The 15,588-nt window shown below is 42.4% G+C and overlaps 1 protein-coding gene across 1 annotated transcript in view; it reads left to right on the plus strand.

Annotated features, from left to right (window-relative positions):
• Positions 1–12,060: 12,060 nt before the first annotated feature.
• Positions 12,061–15,588, plus strand: part of HACD4 (3-hydroxyacyl-CoA dehydratase 4) — a 28,569-nt gene continuing 25,041 nt past the window's right edge. Inside the window, exons 1-2 of the mRNA XM_087822636.1 lie at positions 12,061–12,146; positions 13,406–13,509. Of these exons, the coding sequence (XP_087678762.1) occupies positions 12,118–12,146; positions 13,406–13,509 (133 nt within the window). The 5' untranslated portion in view covers positions 12,061–12,117. The remainder of the gene's footprint in view (positions 12,147–13,405; positions 13,510–15,588) is intronic.

Here is a 15,588-nt window from a genome sequence, read left to right on the forward strand (position 1 = left end):
ACTTCATAGATATGGAAACTAGACCTTAAAGGGGTGAATACCTTACCCCAGTGGTCTGATTGGTACTAACTCAGACTTGACCGTTGTAATCATATTATTTTGGAAAAAATATTTAACATACATTTGACAAGACATCATTATAGTTTACTTTTCATTTTAAAGATTTTTTTCTCCTCAATTCACCATCCATCAGTGTGATCTTCTTTTAAAATATACTCTGACAGTTTTGAGGATCCAATCCTCAAGACCTTCAGCAATGCCCAAAGACCACTGCTGTGGGGTTTTCCCCACCTACCCACCGGGGCCAGGTCCACCAGCCTTGCGGGTACCCTGTGAAGCTGAGGCACCCCAGGGAGCTACCCTACACAGCCCACCTGCTCTGCAGCCTCCCAATAGGTGGATACAATTCAGGTTTGTGCCTCAGTGAGATCATATACATCTTGAAGGTGAAAATCAATCACAGTTTGGAGTAGCTCTCGAGTCACCAACGCCAAAGTGATAAATGCCTGATCACCAAAGATCTTCAACATGTTTTGGGAAAAGCTAATAATTTTCCTGTTAGAGTATTTCTGATGTTCAAGAAAATTTTTGGACACATATATTTTCTGAGAGAAGGAACCGTAGTTCAAGAAGAGCAGAGCTGAGAATGTGAGGACAGTTCCCCCTCCTGTGTGTTCCCTAGTGCCCTTCCCACAATCCTGCTCAAGATAGTATCCTGTTTCCATTTCTTGGGTAAATTTAATTACTTATTTTCCACAGCATTCTTCCCCTGGGTCTCTAAATGTACACAGTCTCCCAGATGTGGAGAAAAACTTTCCTTGAAGCCATATGCACGACTTCCCTGGAATTGGATTCTTTACCGTCCCTGAGGAGCCTTCATGAGGTTACCTTCCAATATTCTCAACGGTAGCTATTTCAAATAACATTAGACACCATTTCATGCGTGTCCCTCACCTGGCATCATGCCAGGTTCCCCGGAGGGAGGCGGATGCACAGATTCCTGTGCTCGGAAAACTCAGAGTGTGAGAAGAGGCAGATGTATCCAAAAATCACTACGGGTTATGGTCAACGGGAGGCCTGAAATGAGAAAGACCCAAAGAGGGAGGAAGAGGGAGGACAGAGCAGAGGACAGCAGTGGGGCACAGAGGGTTTCAAGAAGCAGGAGGTGGGTGACGACAAGTGAAAGAGAAAACCAAGGAAGACTGGGTCCGAGAAGCATGCCCACGGGGCGATGAACAGGAGAGAGAGAGGGCAGAGTCAGCTGGGGTAGAAAGCACTGGCAAGGAAGAGGCGCGTGTTAGTTGCATCTTAACAGGCCTCGAGGGTGACAGATCCAATCACTTTAATATGACAGCTGCCACGAAAAATGTAACAGTGATGGATGGATATCTGAACAACTTCAGGTGTAATTAAATTAACTTGGAGGGGAAAGCATATCCTCTGAAACACAGGTTGGAAATTTAGATTAGTGTGGGAATGCAGATTGGTGCAGTCACACTGGAAATGAAGTTTCCATTTGGAGCAGTATGGATTGTCCTCAAAAAATTAAAAATGGGACTGCCCTCTTATTTAGTGATTCCACATCTGGGAATTTATCCATAAAAACCCTGAAATACTAATTCAAAAGAATATAGGATATCCCCAAAAGTCTATGCACATACTTTGAATAATTAGAAAGGCAGTGTTTATTAGAATATACTTCATTTTCAAAATTGAGCTATCAGCTGTTAAAGTGTATATGCATTTTGGGAGGAAACACTGTATATGCCCCCCTATGCTCATTGCAGCGTTATTTACAATAGCCAAGATTTGGAAGCTGCCCAAGTGTCCATCAGTAGATGAGTGGGTAAAAAAGCTGTGGGACATTTACACCATGGAGTACTATTTGGCTGTAAAAAGAAGGAAATCTTACCTTTTGCGACTGCATGGATGGACCCGGAGAGTGTTTTGCTAAGTGAAGTAAGCTACTCAGAGAAAGACAAGTATCACATGACTTCACTCATATGTGGACTCTAATGAACAAAATGAACTAACAAGCAAAACAGAGACAGACTCAGAGAGGAGGCTGACGGCTATCAGGGGGTGGGGGTGGGTAGCTGGGTGTATGGGGTGGAAGGATTGAGCAATAGAAAAAGAAAAAAAGAGAGAAAAAAACTCATGGACACAAACAACAGTATGGTGATTGCCCGAGGTAGGGGTTGGGTGGAGGTGAGGGAGGGTACAGGTAGGATAAATGGTGATGGATGGACACTTGATTTGGGGTGGTGAACACACACCACAGTACACAGATGATGTGTTGTAGAATTGTGCACCTGAAACCTGTAGAATTTTCTTAACCAATGTCACCCCAATAAATTCAATAAAAAGGAAAAAAAAAGTGAATTAGGCTTTGAGAATTTAAGACTATGATATATACAGAGTCAAGAAGCAAAATTGCAACATGTTTTGTAAACATTTTTTAAATAAGGAAAGTTACAAAACAAAAGGGATAAAGTTAAACAATCTACCAAACGATGGTATTAATCACTATAATAATGATGATGAGAGCTAATTATATCGAGGGTTGGCTGTTGCTAGTCTCTATTCTAAACACCTTAGGTGAATTAACTCATTTGCTCCTCCCACAACCTGCAATGGGTATCCTATTATCTCTCCATTTTACAGATGAGGAGACTAGAGTACTGAAAATTTAAGCGAGTCACCCAGGGTTGACACTGCTAGCAAGCAGTTAAGATTTGAGCTCAGGTTGACTCAAATGATTAATCCTGCCTTTACACATATAATTGTTTTTTAAATGTTGATTTAAAAATTTTCCCTCAGAACTCTCGAAGGTGGTATTTACTAGACAGAGCATTGACTAATCCATGTAAATGGTCCATCCATGCTGTTGCAAAGAGTAAGATTGCCTATTTTTTTCATGGCCAAATAGCATTCCATTTTGTAAATGTCCCACAGCTTTTTTGTCCACTCATCTACTAATGAACACTTGGGCTGTTTCCAGATCTTGGCTAATGTAAATAATGCTGCAGTGAACATAAGGGTGCATATAGTCTTTCAACTTTGTGTTTTGGGTTTCTTTGGATATAGTCCCAGAAGCTGAATCACTGGGTCATAAGGCAGTTCCATTTTTAATTTTTTGAGGAAACTCCACAGTGGCTGCATCAATCTGCATTTCTACCAACAACACACAAGGGTTCCCTTTTCTCCACATCCTCACTAGCACTTGTTTTTTGTTAATTTATTGATGATAGTCATTCTGACAGGTATGAGGTGATATCTCATTATATTTTTAATTTCCGTCTCTGACAATTAGTGACATTGAGCAGCTCTTCATATGTCTATTGGTCATCTGTATGTCCTCTTTGGAGAAGTGTCTATTCAGGTCCTTAGCCCATTTTTAAATTGGGTTATTTGGGTTTTTGGTGTTGAGTTATGTAAGTTCTTTATAAATTTTGGATATTAACCTTTCATCAGGTGTACCACTGACAAATATGTTTTCCCATTCAAATGGATTGTCTTTTAATTTTGTTGGCTGTTTCCTTTGCCATGCACAACTTTTTAGTTTGAAGTAGTCTCATTCATTTATTTTTTCTTGTGTTTCCATTGCTTGAAGAGCTATATCAGAATAAAATATTGCTATAAGCAGTGTCCAAGATTTTACTGCCTATGTTTTCTTCTAGGATTTTTATGGTTTTGAGTCTTACATTTAAGTCTTTAATCCATTTTGAGTTTATATTTGTATATGATGTAAGAAGGTCTAGTCGCATTTTTTTGCATATATCTGTCCAATTTTCCCAACACCATTTATTGAAATGACCATCCTTACCCTATTGTATGTTCTTGCCTCCTTTGTCAAATATTAATTGACCATAAGGGTTTGGGTTTATTTCTGGGCTCTCTACTCTGTTCTATTGATCTATATGTCTGTTTTATGCCACTACCATGATCTTTTGATTACTAGGGCCTTGTAAAATACTTTTATATCATGTAGTGTGATTCCCCTAACTTTGTTCTTCTTTCTCAAGATTTCTGTGGCTATTTGGGATCATTTGTGGTTTCACATAAATATTTGTAATATTTTTTCTAGTTTTGTGAAATATGCCATTGGTATCTTGACAGAAATTGCATTGAATCTATAGATTGCTTTGGGTAGTATGGACATTTTAATGATGTTAATTCTCCCTATTCATGAACATGGTATATGTTTCCATTTATTTGCATATTCTTCAATTTCTTTTTCTAATATGTTGTATTTTTCTGAGTATAGGTCTTTTACAACCTTGGTTAAATTTATTCATAGGTTGGGGTTTTTTTTGATGCAATTGTAAATGGGGTTGTTAGTTTCTCTTTCTGATAGTTCATTATTGATGTATAAAAATGCAACTGATTTCTGGATATTTATTTTGTATCCTGCTACTTTACTGAATTCTCTTATCAGTTCTAGTAGTTTTTTTGGTGGAATCTTAAGGGTTCTCTATATATACAGTATTATGTCATCTGCAAATAATGACAGTTTTACTTCTTCCTTTCCAATTTGATGCCTTTTATTTCTTCCTGTCTGAATGCTATTGCTAGGAGTTCCAGCACTATGTTTAATAAGAGTGGTGAAAGTGGACATCTCTGTTTGTCTTGTTCTGATCTTAGAAAAATGCTTTTAGTTTTTCCTCATTGAGTATAGTGTTGGATGTAGGTTTGTAATATATATCCTTTATTATGTTGAAGTATATTCCTCTATATCCACTTTGCTGGATTTTATCAAATGTTTTTTCTGCATCTATTGATATGATCATGTGGTTTTTCTCCTTCACTTTGTTTATGTGGTGTAGCACATTTATTGATTTTCAGATATTGTACCAACCTTGCATCCCAGGAATAAATCACACTTGATCATGATGTATGATATTTTTAATGTATTCCTGAATTTGGTTTGCTAATATTTTGTTGAGAATTTTTGCATCTATGTTCATCAGGGATATTGACCTATAATTTTCTTCCTTTATAGTATCTTTACCTGGTTTTGGAAGCCTAATTTTTTAAAAAATCTCTTACCTTAGAACAATAAAGCAACCCTGGCTTTAAAAGTGGCTTGAATATAAGGCAATAATTTTATCTAATGAGATCAATATAAAAATTATCTTTTTGAAATTATTTGCAACCCCAATAATGTTTCCACTCTTATAAAATTAAACCTTATCTCAAAAATTACCATATGGATTTGGTTTCCTGTGGGTGATTCCCCTAAATAGTTTATAAAGTGAATTAATCTAAGAAGAGTAGTTTTTAGTAATCATAGGCAATGGTATGGAACATGACTATATATAAATAAAAACCGTATGTGAATTTAAATAAAACCTTAACTACGTGTAACAGGGATAACAGTTTTGAAATATACTAATGTGTTTTTCTCTTTGTATTTCTTGGTATGTGACCTTCTTCCTGGCCTACCAGAGGCATCCTTTTGCCTCAGAAGATGTGGGCTGTTGAAGTAAGACTATAAAGGGATGGAAGGGCTCAATTCACTCTCAACTTTTACCTATCAAAGTGGCCTCTTCACTTTCTAGTGAGGCAGGCTTTGTTTCAGGAGTAAAAGAAATTTCTAAGTTTCACAGACTCCTTTTATGATAGCAAAACTTGGAGAACTGTGGATTAAATTTTAGAATAAGCCGCAGGGACAGAAAACTTAGTATATGACATTAAGGGAAGACACCTGCCTAAAAAAATTAGCTGGGAGGTTTCTAGGATGGGAGGAAAGATATATTCTTTAAAAAGGAAGCTATAGAAGGAAAAGATCTGTAGTGAAAGTCACTGTTTCTGTCCCTCACTTTCTTTCAGCATTGGCAGCCTGAAAGGGAACACCTCAAGCTTTGCACTCTAGGTGACTGCTAGCCTCGTCTAGTCCCAGCTCTGCTGCAAAGTTGGTAGTAGAAACACCCTGAGCAACATGGAGAAATCAGCAGCCATGGGTTTAGTGTCCTACTTTCTCAGGTGGATGCTGGCAAACCTGTGGGCTCTTAGAGGAGCATCACCTTCAGCATAGTGCCATGGCCAACATGATGTGGGAAAGAGAGGGCACACCTACATGAATAGTCTGAAATAATGTTCTAAATGACAACCCAAAGACCTGCATGTACAGACGAGACCCACTCTTCACCACCTAAGGGTTGTGAGAATGTCCCCACACACCAAGGTGCCTTGGGGAAAAGAGCAGCAATTCAAAGAAACTGAAAGAAGACTATTGAGTTTCTTTTATTGGCAAATTTTATTTTGTATTGTTTTCCCTTGATGGCCCATGGGGTGTGGGTTCATAAATAAGAATAAATCAGTTGTTTCAAAGCAAACAATAAAACTACATTTAAAAAATAAATATTAGTGTGCTAAATTTTAGTAGTGTTATCAAAATGTAACTGACAGAGAATAAATTGCACACATTTAAATCAGGTAAGTTTTAAGATAGGTACACACCTGTGAAACTGTCACTGCCATTAAGGCAACGAACAATACATTCACCACTCATGCCTTTTGGCAATCCTTCCCTCCGTCACTCCCCTCCCCTATCCAATCTCAGGCAACCACTTCTCTGCTTTCTGTCACTATAAATAGTTTGCATTCTCAAGGACTTTATATACATGGAATCATATAGTATGTACTCTTTTTTATCTGGCTCTTACACTCAACATAATTATTTTGTTTCAGCATGTTATTGCTTGTATCAGTAGTTCATTCCTTTTCATTGCTGAGTAGTATTCTCTTGTACGAGTATGTCAGAATTTGTTAATCCAGTCATCTGGTGATGGTCATTTGGGTTATTTCCAAGGTTTGGTGTCACAAGTTAAGCTGTGTGAGAGAGTTCAGTTGTACCACATTTAGTGAACACTTGATATGGTGTGTCTTTAATTTTAGCAATTCTCATATGTGCATAGTGATATCTCACTGTGGTTTTAATTAGTATTTCCCCAGTGACTAATGGTGTTGAGTATCCTTTCAAGTTCTTACCATCCATGTATATTTTTTGATAAAGTGTGTATTTAAATTATTTGTTTTTTATTAGGTTGTCTGTTTTATTATTGAGTTTTGAGAGTTCTTTATATATTTGCATACAAGTCCTTTATTAATTACATGCTTCGTAAATATTTTCTCTTACTCTACAGCTTGTCTTTTCATCTTCTCAAAAGTGTCTTTTGAAGGGCAGAAGTATGTAAGAAATACTTGCTTAGATGTCTGGGAAGTATCTGTGAAATATATAGGGTTTTATCTAAGAAATCTCTGCCTAAAAGATTTTCTCCTGTGTTTTCTTCTAGAATTTGTATCATTATAGATTTTATAGAGAGTGTTAATTTGACTCTATTACATGTGATAGAAAGAAAACCAGCATTTGCAAACAAATACTGATCATATGAAACAAGTTAATATAACATTGTGATTAAGAATTCAAGATTTGGTGTCAGAGTGAAGTTCTAATTTCAGTTCCTACATTTACTAGCTATGTGGATCTTGGCCAAGATATTTTAACTGCTCTGACTTTTTTTTCTCATCTATAGAATTATGTAAGAACAATTCCTACCACACAGGGTTGCTCTGAGAATTATGTGAGATGACTTATAGAAAGCACTATAAAGCACATTTAGCTAATAATAAAAAATATAATCATGTGGACTGCAGGAGGACAGTGTCCATGGCATAGAAAAAAGATTTAAAAATGGTTCCTGCTTAGTTGAATGAAACAACTTGGACACAACTGACTTGGAGAAGGTTAGAGGTTAGATTGGGGATTGATGATGCAACAAGACGGGTCCAAGTCCAGGGCCTGACCTTCTGCAGAATGTAGTAGTAAATGGGGACCCATTTAAAGGAAGAGAAGGTAAAGTTCAAGCAGGGAAGTAGAAGCAATGCTTTGGATCAGCTGGAAAAGAGTGACAATAGAGGCCGAGAGTATGTCTAGGCAAAAATTACAGCAAGTGACTATTTATGACTAATTCCTGAGTGAAATAAGATAACAGGGCAAATGTGGATAAAACTTGGCACTGTCCTACGGGAAAAGATCTCAATACTGTTTTAACTAGCTTTTTGGTGCCTGTGAAATAAGGAGGTTGAACCACCTACTGACTAGGGTCCCGTATGGATCTAGCAGTCTGTGACATTTCCAATCTGTACTATGGGATTGGGAATGGGAAGAGGGGAAGGCTGTGATCCTTGGAAATTCCAGATAGTTGAAATGAAAAAAGAAATCTAGAACTGAAACTTATCAGAGTATAGCCAATTCCTTATAGAGCCATTTGTGGCTAGTGGAAGAAAAAGGGGGCAATGGGGCACTTTCCCAAAATATCTGCTCTCGGTGAATATCACATGAAGTATTGGTATTAAAAATATAAAAACAGGACACTGGATAGATGGATGGCTATGTGTCCTAAGTTATGGTATTCAGCCATTGGGTTGAATCTCTCTGAAGGTCATTGTGAAATTGTATACTTTATCACTTCTGTATGTGGTTTTGAAAAAGCTGAGCCATTCTGTTACTGCCACAAAACATTTGAAGGCTTTCGTCTCCCAACTGGCATTCATAGGGATAGAAACAAATTTAAATATTTGCTCAAGGAAAATAAAACTCACATGTTCAAATAATGTTAACATTCTTTTAAAGATGAGACTTGATTAGTTTTGAGTAATTTGAATTGCCTTCGCCTCTGGCTTCCGTACAAGTAGAGAAGTGAATATTTACTGTACATATTATAGTAATGTAACCATCACCATAAGTTTTGTTTGATTTTGGTTAAAGTTTTGGAAGAGGAAAACTCATATGGGTTTCATCCAGTCACTCAATACAATTATGGACACCCATCATGCCAAGCACTGTGCTAGGTGCTTCTATACATTTTCACCTATACATTTTCTTATCTGATCTTCCTAACAATTGCATAGTTTTGACCAAAGGAACTTTGGTTAGAGGAGATAAAGTTTGTCAAATGCTTACTGTTAGTAAAAGGTAGAACCCTCTGGGAACATGTAATCTAGTTGAGTAAGCAGGAACCTCAATAAAACACCCTACGGCAAATGCCATCATAGATCTCCATTAGCTCAGTATAAGTTCCAGAAGAAGGCCTGGAAAGGGCTTTTAAAAATGAGTAGAACTTTGACCAGAAAATACTGGTCTGTGAGAAGGGAAGGAGGTAGAAGAGAAATTCAAAGTAGAAAAGTTTCACAGAGGCGTGGCCAGAGAAGGCCTGTGGTGGTCTTGGAAAGGCAAGTTGCTATCATTGGTGGGATAGTTTGGTGCGAGGTGTCAGCCTGTGGCGGGCCTGAAGACGAGATGAGACATTGCTGTAGCAGGCAACAGGGAAGCAGCAGAGGACCTTGACCAGGAGGACGGCTGGATCAGGAGAATGTGCGGTCACCTGGGTAGGAGGAGAGACTGGAGGCAGGGAGGCTGGTGGAGGCTGTCTTGGTAATGCTGGCATTACCTGCCCGGGGGCCCTGTCAAAGGAAAGGGAGTTTCACTTCCCATCCAAAATGCTTTCTCATAACTCTCCTCTGTACTAATTTCTTTAAAAATATATATTTTATTTATTGATTTCAGGGAGAGGAAGAGAGAGCTAGAAACATCAGTGATGAGAGATTCATTGATCAGCTGCCTCCTGTAAGCCCCCTGCTGGGGACTGAACCCACAACCCGAGCATGTGCCCTGACCAGGAATCAACCATGATCTCCTCGATCCTAGGTCGGTGCTCAACCACTGAGCCACACTGGCTGAGCCTATATTTATTTCTTGTAAAACAAGATAGAATTCCCTAATTGCTTGATTTGAAAGGGTTTTTGCTTGTTTGTAGTTTGTTCTTTGTCTAGCAAGTAAAAAGGACCTTTTTTTGGTATTCTGGGTAGTAAGGAATGAAAATGGAACACTAGTGATCAGTAGGGGATCTCGAAAGGATGGGAGCAATAGAATTTGATTGGATGGGACAACTTTCTGATGACTCCCGAATTTTAAAACCAAATGAATAGGAAAATGGTGGTCTCCCTGTGGGAAATAAGACAATGATTCCGTCTTATAGAAAGACAGCATGCTTATTTTAAATAGGTTAAATTGGAAGCTGGAATAGGATTTTCATGCAGAAATACCCAGAAGCTGTTGAAAGGCAGAGCTGGTGTTCATTGAAAAAGTAGGAGCTGGAGATACACTCAGTCAATGTCTGCATGGACATAAAGTCATGGGCGGTAGGTGTTTGTGCTGAGGGGTAACACGGTGGGAAATGAAAAAGAGAGCCCAGGGCAGACCTTTGAGGAAATAGAGAAGGAGAGGGAGACCCATGGGGAAGGAGGGAGAGAGAAGGAAAGAGGCAAGAGAAGTAGAACATGCAGAGTTACAGGGGTAAAGGGAGGGGACTGAGGATGGAGCTGCAGGGTCTGTGTTTGGTGATAAAGGGTCACTTCCTCTGAAGAGACTTTCCACCCTCTCCCTTCCCCCCACTCCAGGCCATCCAGGACTTTTTTCTTATTGCTTGGCCTGAGCACAGATGACATTGAAGACAGGTCAGCCACCCGTGTTTGCCTGCATATCAGTTTCCCATTTAGATCAAATGCTCCCAGAAAGCGAGGCCTGAGTGGGGGCATGTAGACGCTGAGTAAAGGATGGATGGAGGCTCAGGGAAGACATTAAGGTAGGTCCCTGGGAGAGCAGTTTCAGGGAGTGTTGGGGAGGCAAGTCAAGCTGCAAGGTGTTAGGAAACAGAAAGATGGTAAGAAATGAAAGAAGCATCTGATTATGAGAGAGGGCAGTCAGGGAGTTAGAAGAAAAAGGAGAGAGAAAATGACATCCAGAGAGAAGCAGAAAGAATGAAATGTGTAATTCTCGGGTAGGAGACATTTGAGTATTTTGCTAAACTGGTGGGAGCCAGTGAAAAGGGGAGGATGGTGGTGAAGGAACAGGCGGTGAGTGGGCATTAACTGGCAGAGTGACTTGGAGAAGGAGCTGGCAAATGCAGGGAGGGGGAGCCTCTGTCAGAGGGCAGAGGGCAGACGGCAGAGGGCAGAGGGCAGAGGGCAGAGGGCAGAGGGCAGAGGGCAGAGGGCAGAGGGCAGGGGTGGCTGGTGGTTCAGGCAAGTGTGCAGGTGAGGGGTGGGCTATGAGGGGAGAGGTCAGAGTGACTATGAGGAAGGGGCCTATGGCCTAATTGGGGGGAGGGGTAACAACAAAACTCGGACCTTGAGGTTCTAATATTGCCACTTATCAGTCATGTGACCTGTGACAAGTGACTTAACATTTTTTCAAAGCCTCAGCTTCCCTTTAGGTAAAATGGGGGTAGTACCTTCCAACTCCCCAAATCGGGTGGCATTGCCCCGCTTTCTTGCAAGTCCTTTCTTGGCTATTTTCCTGTTTGTTTGTTGTTTGGGGATGTTTCCCTCAGAGGGCATGGAACCTGGGAGATGGCCTGGATCTTACCAGCAAGGTAGGTGGTGGGCGACCCGAGAGCGAGGGAGGCAGTGGCGCCACGGGCCGAGCGCCCAGGCGAGGGTGAGGCGGGACGACCCCACGGACACACGCGGATGCGTATGAAGATTCGCGAGCGTCAGTGAGGACCCAGGGGCAATGCGATGGCAAGGATGCGGGATCCTGGAGGAGTCGGGCCCATTAGCTGAAGAGAAGGTATCGAGGGAGGTGTGGCCACCAACGTGCTCGCGGGACCGCTCGCAGGTGAGGGTACTAAGGGGCGCGCCTGAGGCTCACGCAGCCTGGGAGGCTTTGGGACCGCGCGATTGCCGCTTTTGAAGGCCAGGCGGGAGGGCCCACTGGCTCCCACGAGCGGCGGCGGCGATCAGGCCGCCCTCAGGGGGACGCGGGACCCGCGGGAGCGCTGGCGCACGGGCGCGTGGGCGGCGGGCGCGGCCTGGCCGCGCAGCAGGTGGGTCGCCGGTGGTGCGGCGGCTTGTGCGCGCTGCAGGAACTTGAGGAAGCTGGTGCGCAGCTCCTGACCATTGCACAACCTTAGGCTTTTTTTTTTTTGGTGAATTGCTGAATGTGTGGAGGCCCCGCCCTTCCGCGCGGCCGGCCGGCCGCCCCTCCCCAGCGCGCCGGCGGGCGCTCCTTCCCGGACGGCGCTGGACGGCCCGGCTGCGGCCCGCGGGCCCATGGCGCTGCCCGCCTGGCTGCAGCCCAGGTAGGGCGCCGGGCGAGGCCCGAGGGGCCGGCTGCGGGAGGAGGGGCCGCGGGGGAGGGCGCTGGACGCGCACAGCGAGCGCGGGGCGGCGAAACCCGGCGCCCGCCCGTCCGCGGGCTCGCGGCAGATACTAGCTCGTTCAGCGCGCTCGACAGCCGTGCAAAGGAGGCTCGGTTATTCCCCCCTTTTTACCGATGACGGCGTGGGAAGGACAGGCGGCGCGACCACCCCCTCATTTAGTGGGCTCGTGGCCAGCCCCTCCCCTCTGCCCCGGCTCGGTGCCCTTCTCCGGGCTCCCCCAGACGGGGTGTTGCGGGGTGACTATTAGACCTGCCTGCTGCCTGGGCATATTCGGGGCCCAGTTCCAGAGAAACGCGCCCAGCGGGGGGCCCGCGGGCTGGGTGTGTCACCGATGCCGAGTGACTCTGATGCCGGCTTAAGGGAGTGTCCCCCTCCTGCCCCTTCAGCAGCTTGTGTCCTCTGCAGGGTGCCCGGGTAAAATCCCAAAGCTACACTGTATCTGCTTTCTAGCCTACTTGCCTGGCTTTGCAGAGGCTTCACATCCCCCACCAGAAGAGAGCCTTGCCGACAGGGCAGGGCCACTCCTCCTACCCTTTCGAACTCGCGGGGAACACTTGAAAGAGGGCTTGTCTGGACGCAGGCAACCCAGCTCGACTTCCCTTTTCTGGCTGAGCCACCAAACTGCCTCCTGTGTGTGTCTAACGAAGGAAGCAGCTGCTCTAGCAAAACAGGAGGCAGTGGGGAGATGCTGACCCTAATCACAGAATGCATCCCAAACTCAGGCACGTCCAATTACGGAATTAACCACCCATTACTGCTCCCCCCTTGAACTGCAAACCAGTCCTCTCTCAGGAGCTGCGCTTACAACACATACTGACCGCATCAAGGCCTTCTCCACACTCCTCCCTCCCACCCCCCCAAATATTCAAGATAGTCTTTGCAATGCTCACCAAGGGCTGAGCAGCAAGGTTAGAACTTCATGAGAGTTGAAGTGGATTTTGAAATAGAACCATATTTGGCTTGAAGCAACTCAGGATACTCATTAGTGGATCGTGTGTGCTATAGTCCTTTCAAAATCTAATGTGAGTTAGCAGAAGGTGGCTAAATAAAAGACCGGTAGGGAATAAGCTGCTCTTGTTTGCTCAGGTTGGCCAGTAGCTTAATTCAATCACATGTGTGTTATGCTGAACGGATGATTATAAAGAAAGTGTTTAATGGTATTTTTTCTGTATTTATAGGTATAGGAAGAATGTCTACCTTTTCATCTACTACTTAATCCAGTTCTGTGGCCACTCATGGATATTTACAAATATGACAGCCAGATTCTTTTCATTTGGAAAAGGTAAAACTCTAATACACTTTTTGATTTTTACCTTTTAATTCTTGTTTTTACCTAATCTTACTTATATTAACTTTTAATGTCTATGAACTTTACTTAATATCCTTAACTCCTCTAAATTTAGTGACTGCAGTTTTCAGAAACCTTACTTCTTGCTTAGTACGAAAAAAACAAAAGCTTTTTGGAGAAGGTGGGAGGTAAAATGAGGAAAAAGGATTTGGCTTCCCCCCGCCGAGTGGGCAGTTTGCCCTGAAAGGCAGACCTGGCATCGGCGTGATGCTTCCTCTCTCTTCCTTCTAGGTTCTGGACCAAACCTTAGCGGATTTGGTGTGTTTTGAGAAAATTTGTGAATTCTAGTATGTATAACATTTTGTGCAGATAAATCAGGAATTAACCAAATTCTTCCCGTAGTCTTTATTCCCCAGGTTTAAGGTAACTGGAGACTACTAATAAATGAAAGAGAAACTTTATTTGGTGCCCTTAAGGACTAAAGGTTTCCTTAAGACACACTTGTAGATGACTCATCATTTATATGGGAGTTGGCATTAATGGTTCAAGCCATAAGCTTCTTCCAGTTTCCTAAAAAGTAAAGATTTTAAATAGCATCTGAAACTTCAGAAAAATGAATCACTTAAAGACTGTCAAAATAACATTCATGCTCCATCCCCACATGGGTAAGTGTCATCACACTTTACAGCTGTTGGGTGACTCGACAACTTAAGCAACTGCTGGTTTCAGCTAAAAAACAGACATGTAGAATATATCTGGGAAAAGTCGTGCTGTGCTCATCAATTCCAACTTCTGTATCATCAGGAAATTATTGAACTTTTGAGGTACCATAAACTGTTTTATGTCACTTTCTTCTTATTGCAAATCTACAGAAAAATTATTGTCTTTGTTAACCTCCAAAGGTACAACCTCAGGCTTGAATTTCAGCTGAGTGCTGGGAGTCTTCAAACAGAGGAAGGCACAGGCAATGGCAAAAACTCCTTTATTTTTAGAAAAACATCGCTTCTAGGCCCTGGAAGTTGGCTGTGGCTTTGTGGGCATATCACAGGTCATTCACAGCACAAGTCACAAGCAATGAACTCTTTCTTAAGCTGCCTGGCCTTTCCAGTGGGAAAAATTGCTTCAGTCAGCAGCCTATTTATTTCTTAATTTTTATCCTACCATTATAATGATAAAAGCTACTTATTAAAGAAACATAACCTATTCGTATGGAAGGCAGGCTGAAAATGACTAAGTGGAGGTTCAGTATAATTCCTGAATCAATGTATAAATTAAGTAAGCAGTTTTAGTAATCTAATCACGGGAACTAGCGGCGCCTGCTCCCTGTGATGACAAGGCTCTGTCACAGCAAGTGCAGGCCGTGGATGGGGCACCGCCGTCCAGGCCTCAGCTCACCTGTGAGCTGCGGAGCGCATGAACAGTATACACCTCATATTGCTGCCGAGAAGAGAAACCCTTAGTGTTCGATGATAATTTATGGTCACTAGGCCATAAAAAGAGCAGAATCTTCCTTAGAAGTCTCTTCCTATGGCAGGATTTCATTTTAAAATTTAAACCAACAGATGTGCCCTATTTAGAGGAACATTTGCTTCCCTCCCATTTCAGCTCTCTCTAAATTTGGTTTTCACTTGGGCCCTCTGCAATGCAGACTCCAAAGGCCCCCCACCAGAGGCCCAAGCTCTGGGGTTTAAAATGAACAAAAATCAGGGGGCCTGGGGAAAGAGGAAGAGGGTACAGGGGACCAAATATATGGTGCGGAAGATTAGACTTGAGGTGGTGGGCACACAACAGTATGCGATGTCACACTATAAAGATGTACACCTGAAACTAATGTTGTTTTCACCCAATGTCACCAAAACAAATTTGATTAAAAAAATCTAACAGAAATCCAGAGAACACTAAGTGTAGGACACACATACTGGATACACATCCATGTTATTTTTGATAAATGGCATCATTAAGGTCATTTCTATAAAGCTGCTCTGAGGTCATATTTTTCTCATCTCTCATTTTCTTGTCAGTGGAAAAGCTGTGAGTACGGCAGCTTTAACGAGCTCACCTCCAACCTGTTTA

This window comes from Miniopterus natalensis, chromosome 12 (genome assembly GCF_054644295.1).
Source record: "Miniopterus natalensis isolate mMinNat1 chromosome 12, mMinNat1.hap1, whole genome shotgun sequence".
NCBI classification, from domain to species: domain Eukaryota; kingdom Metazoa; phylum Chordata; class Mammalia; order Chiroptera; family Miniopteridae; genus Miniopterus; species Miniopterus natalensis.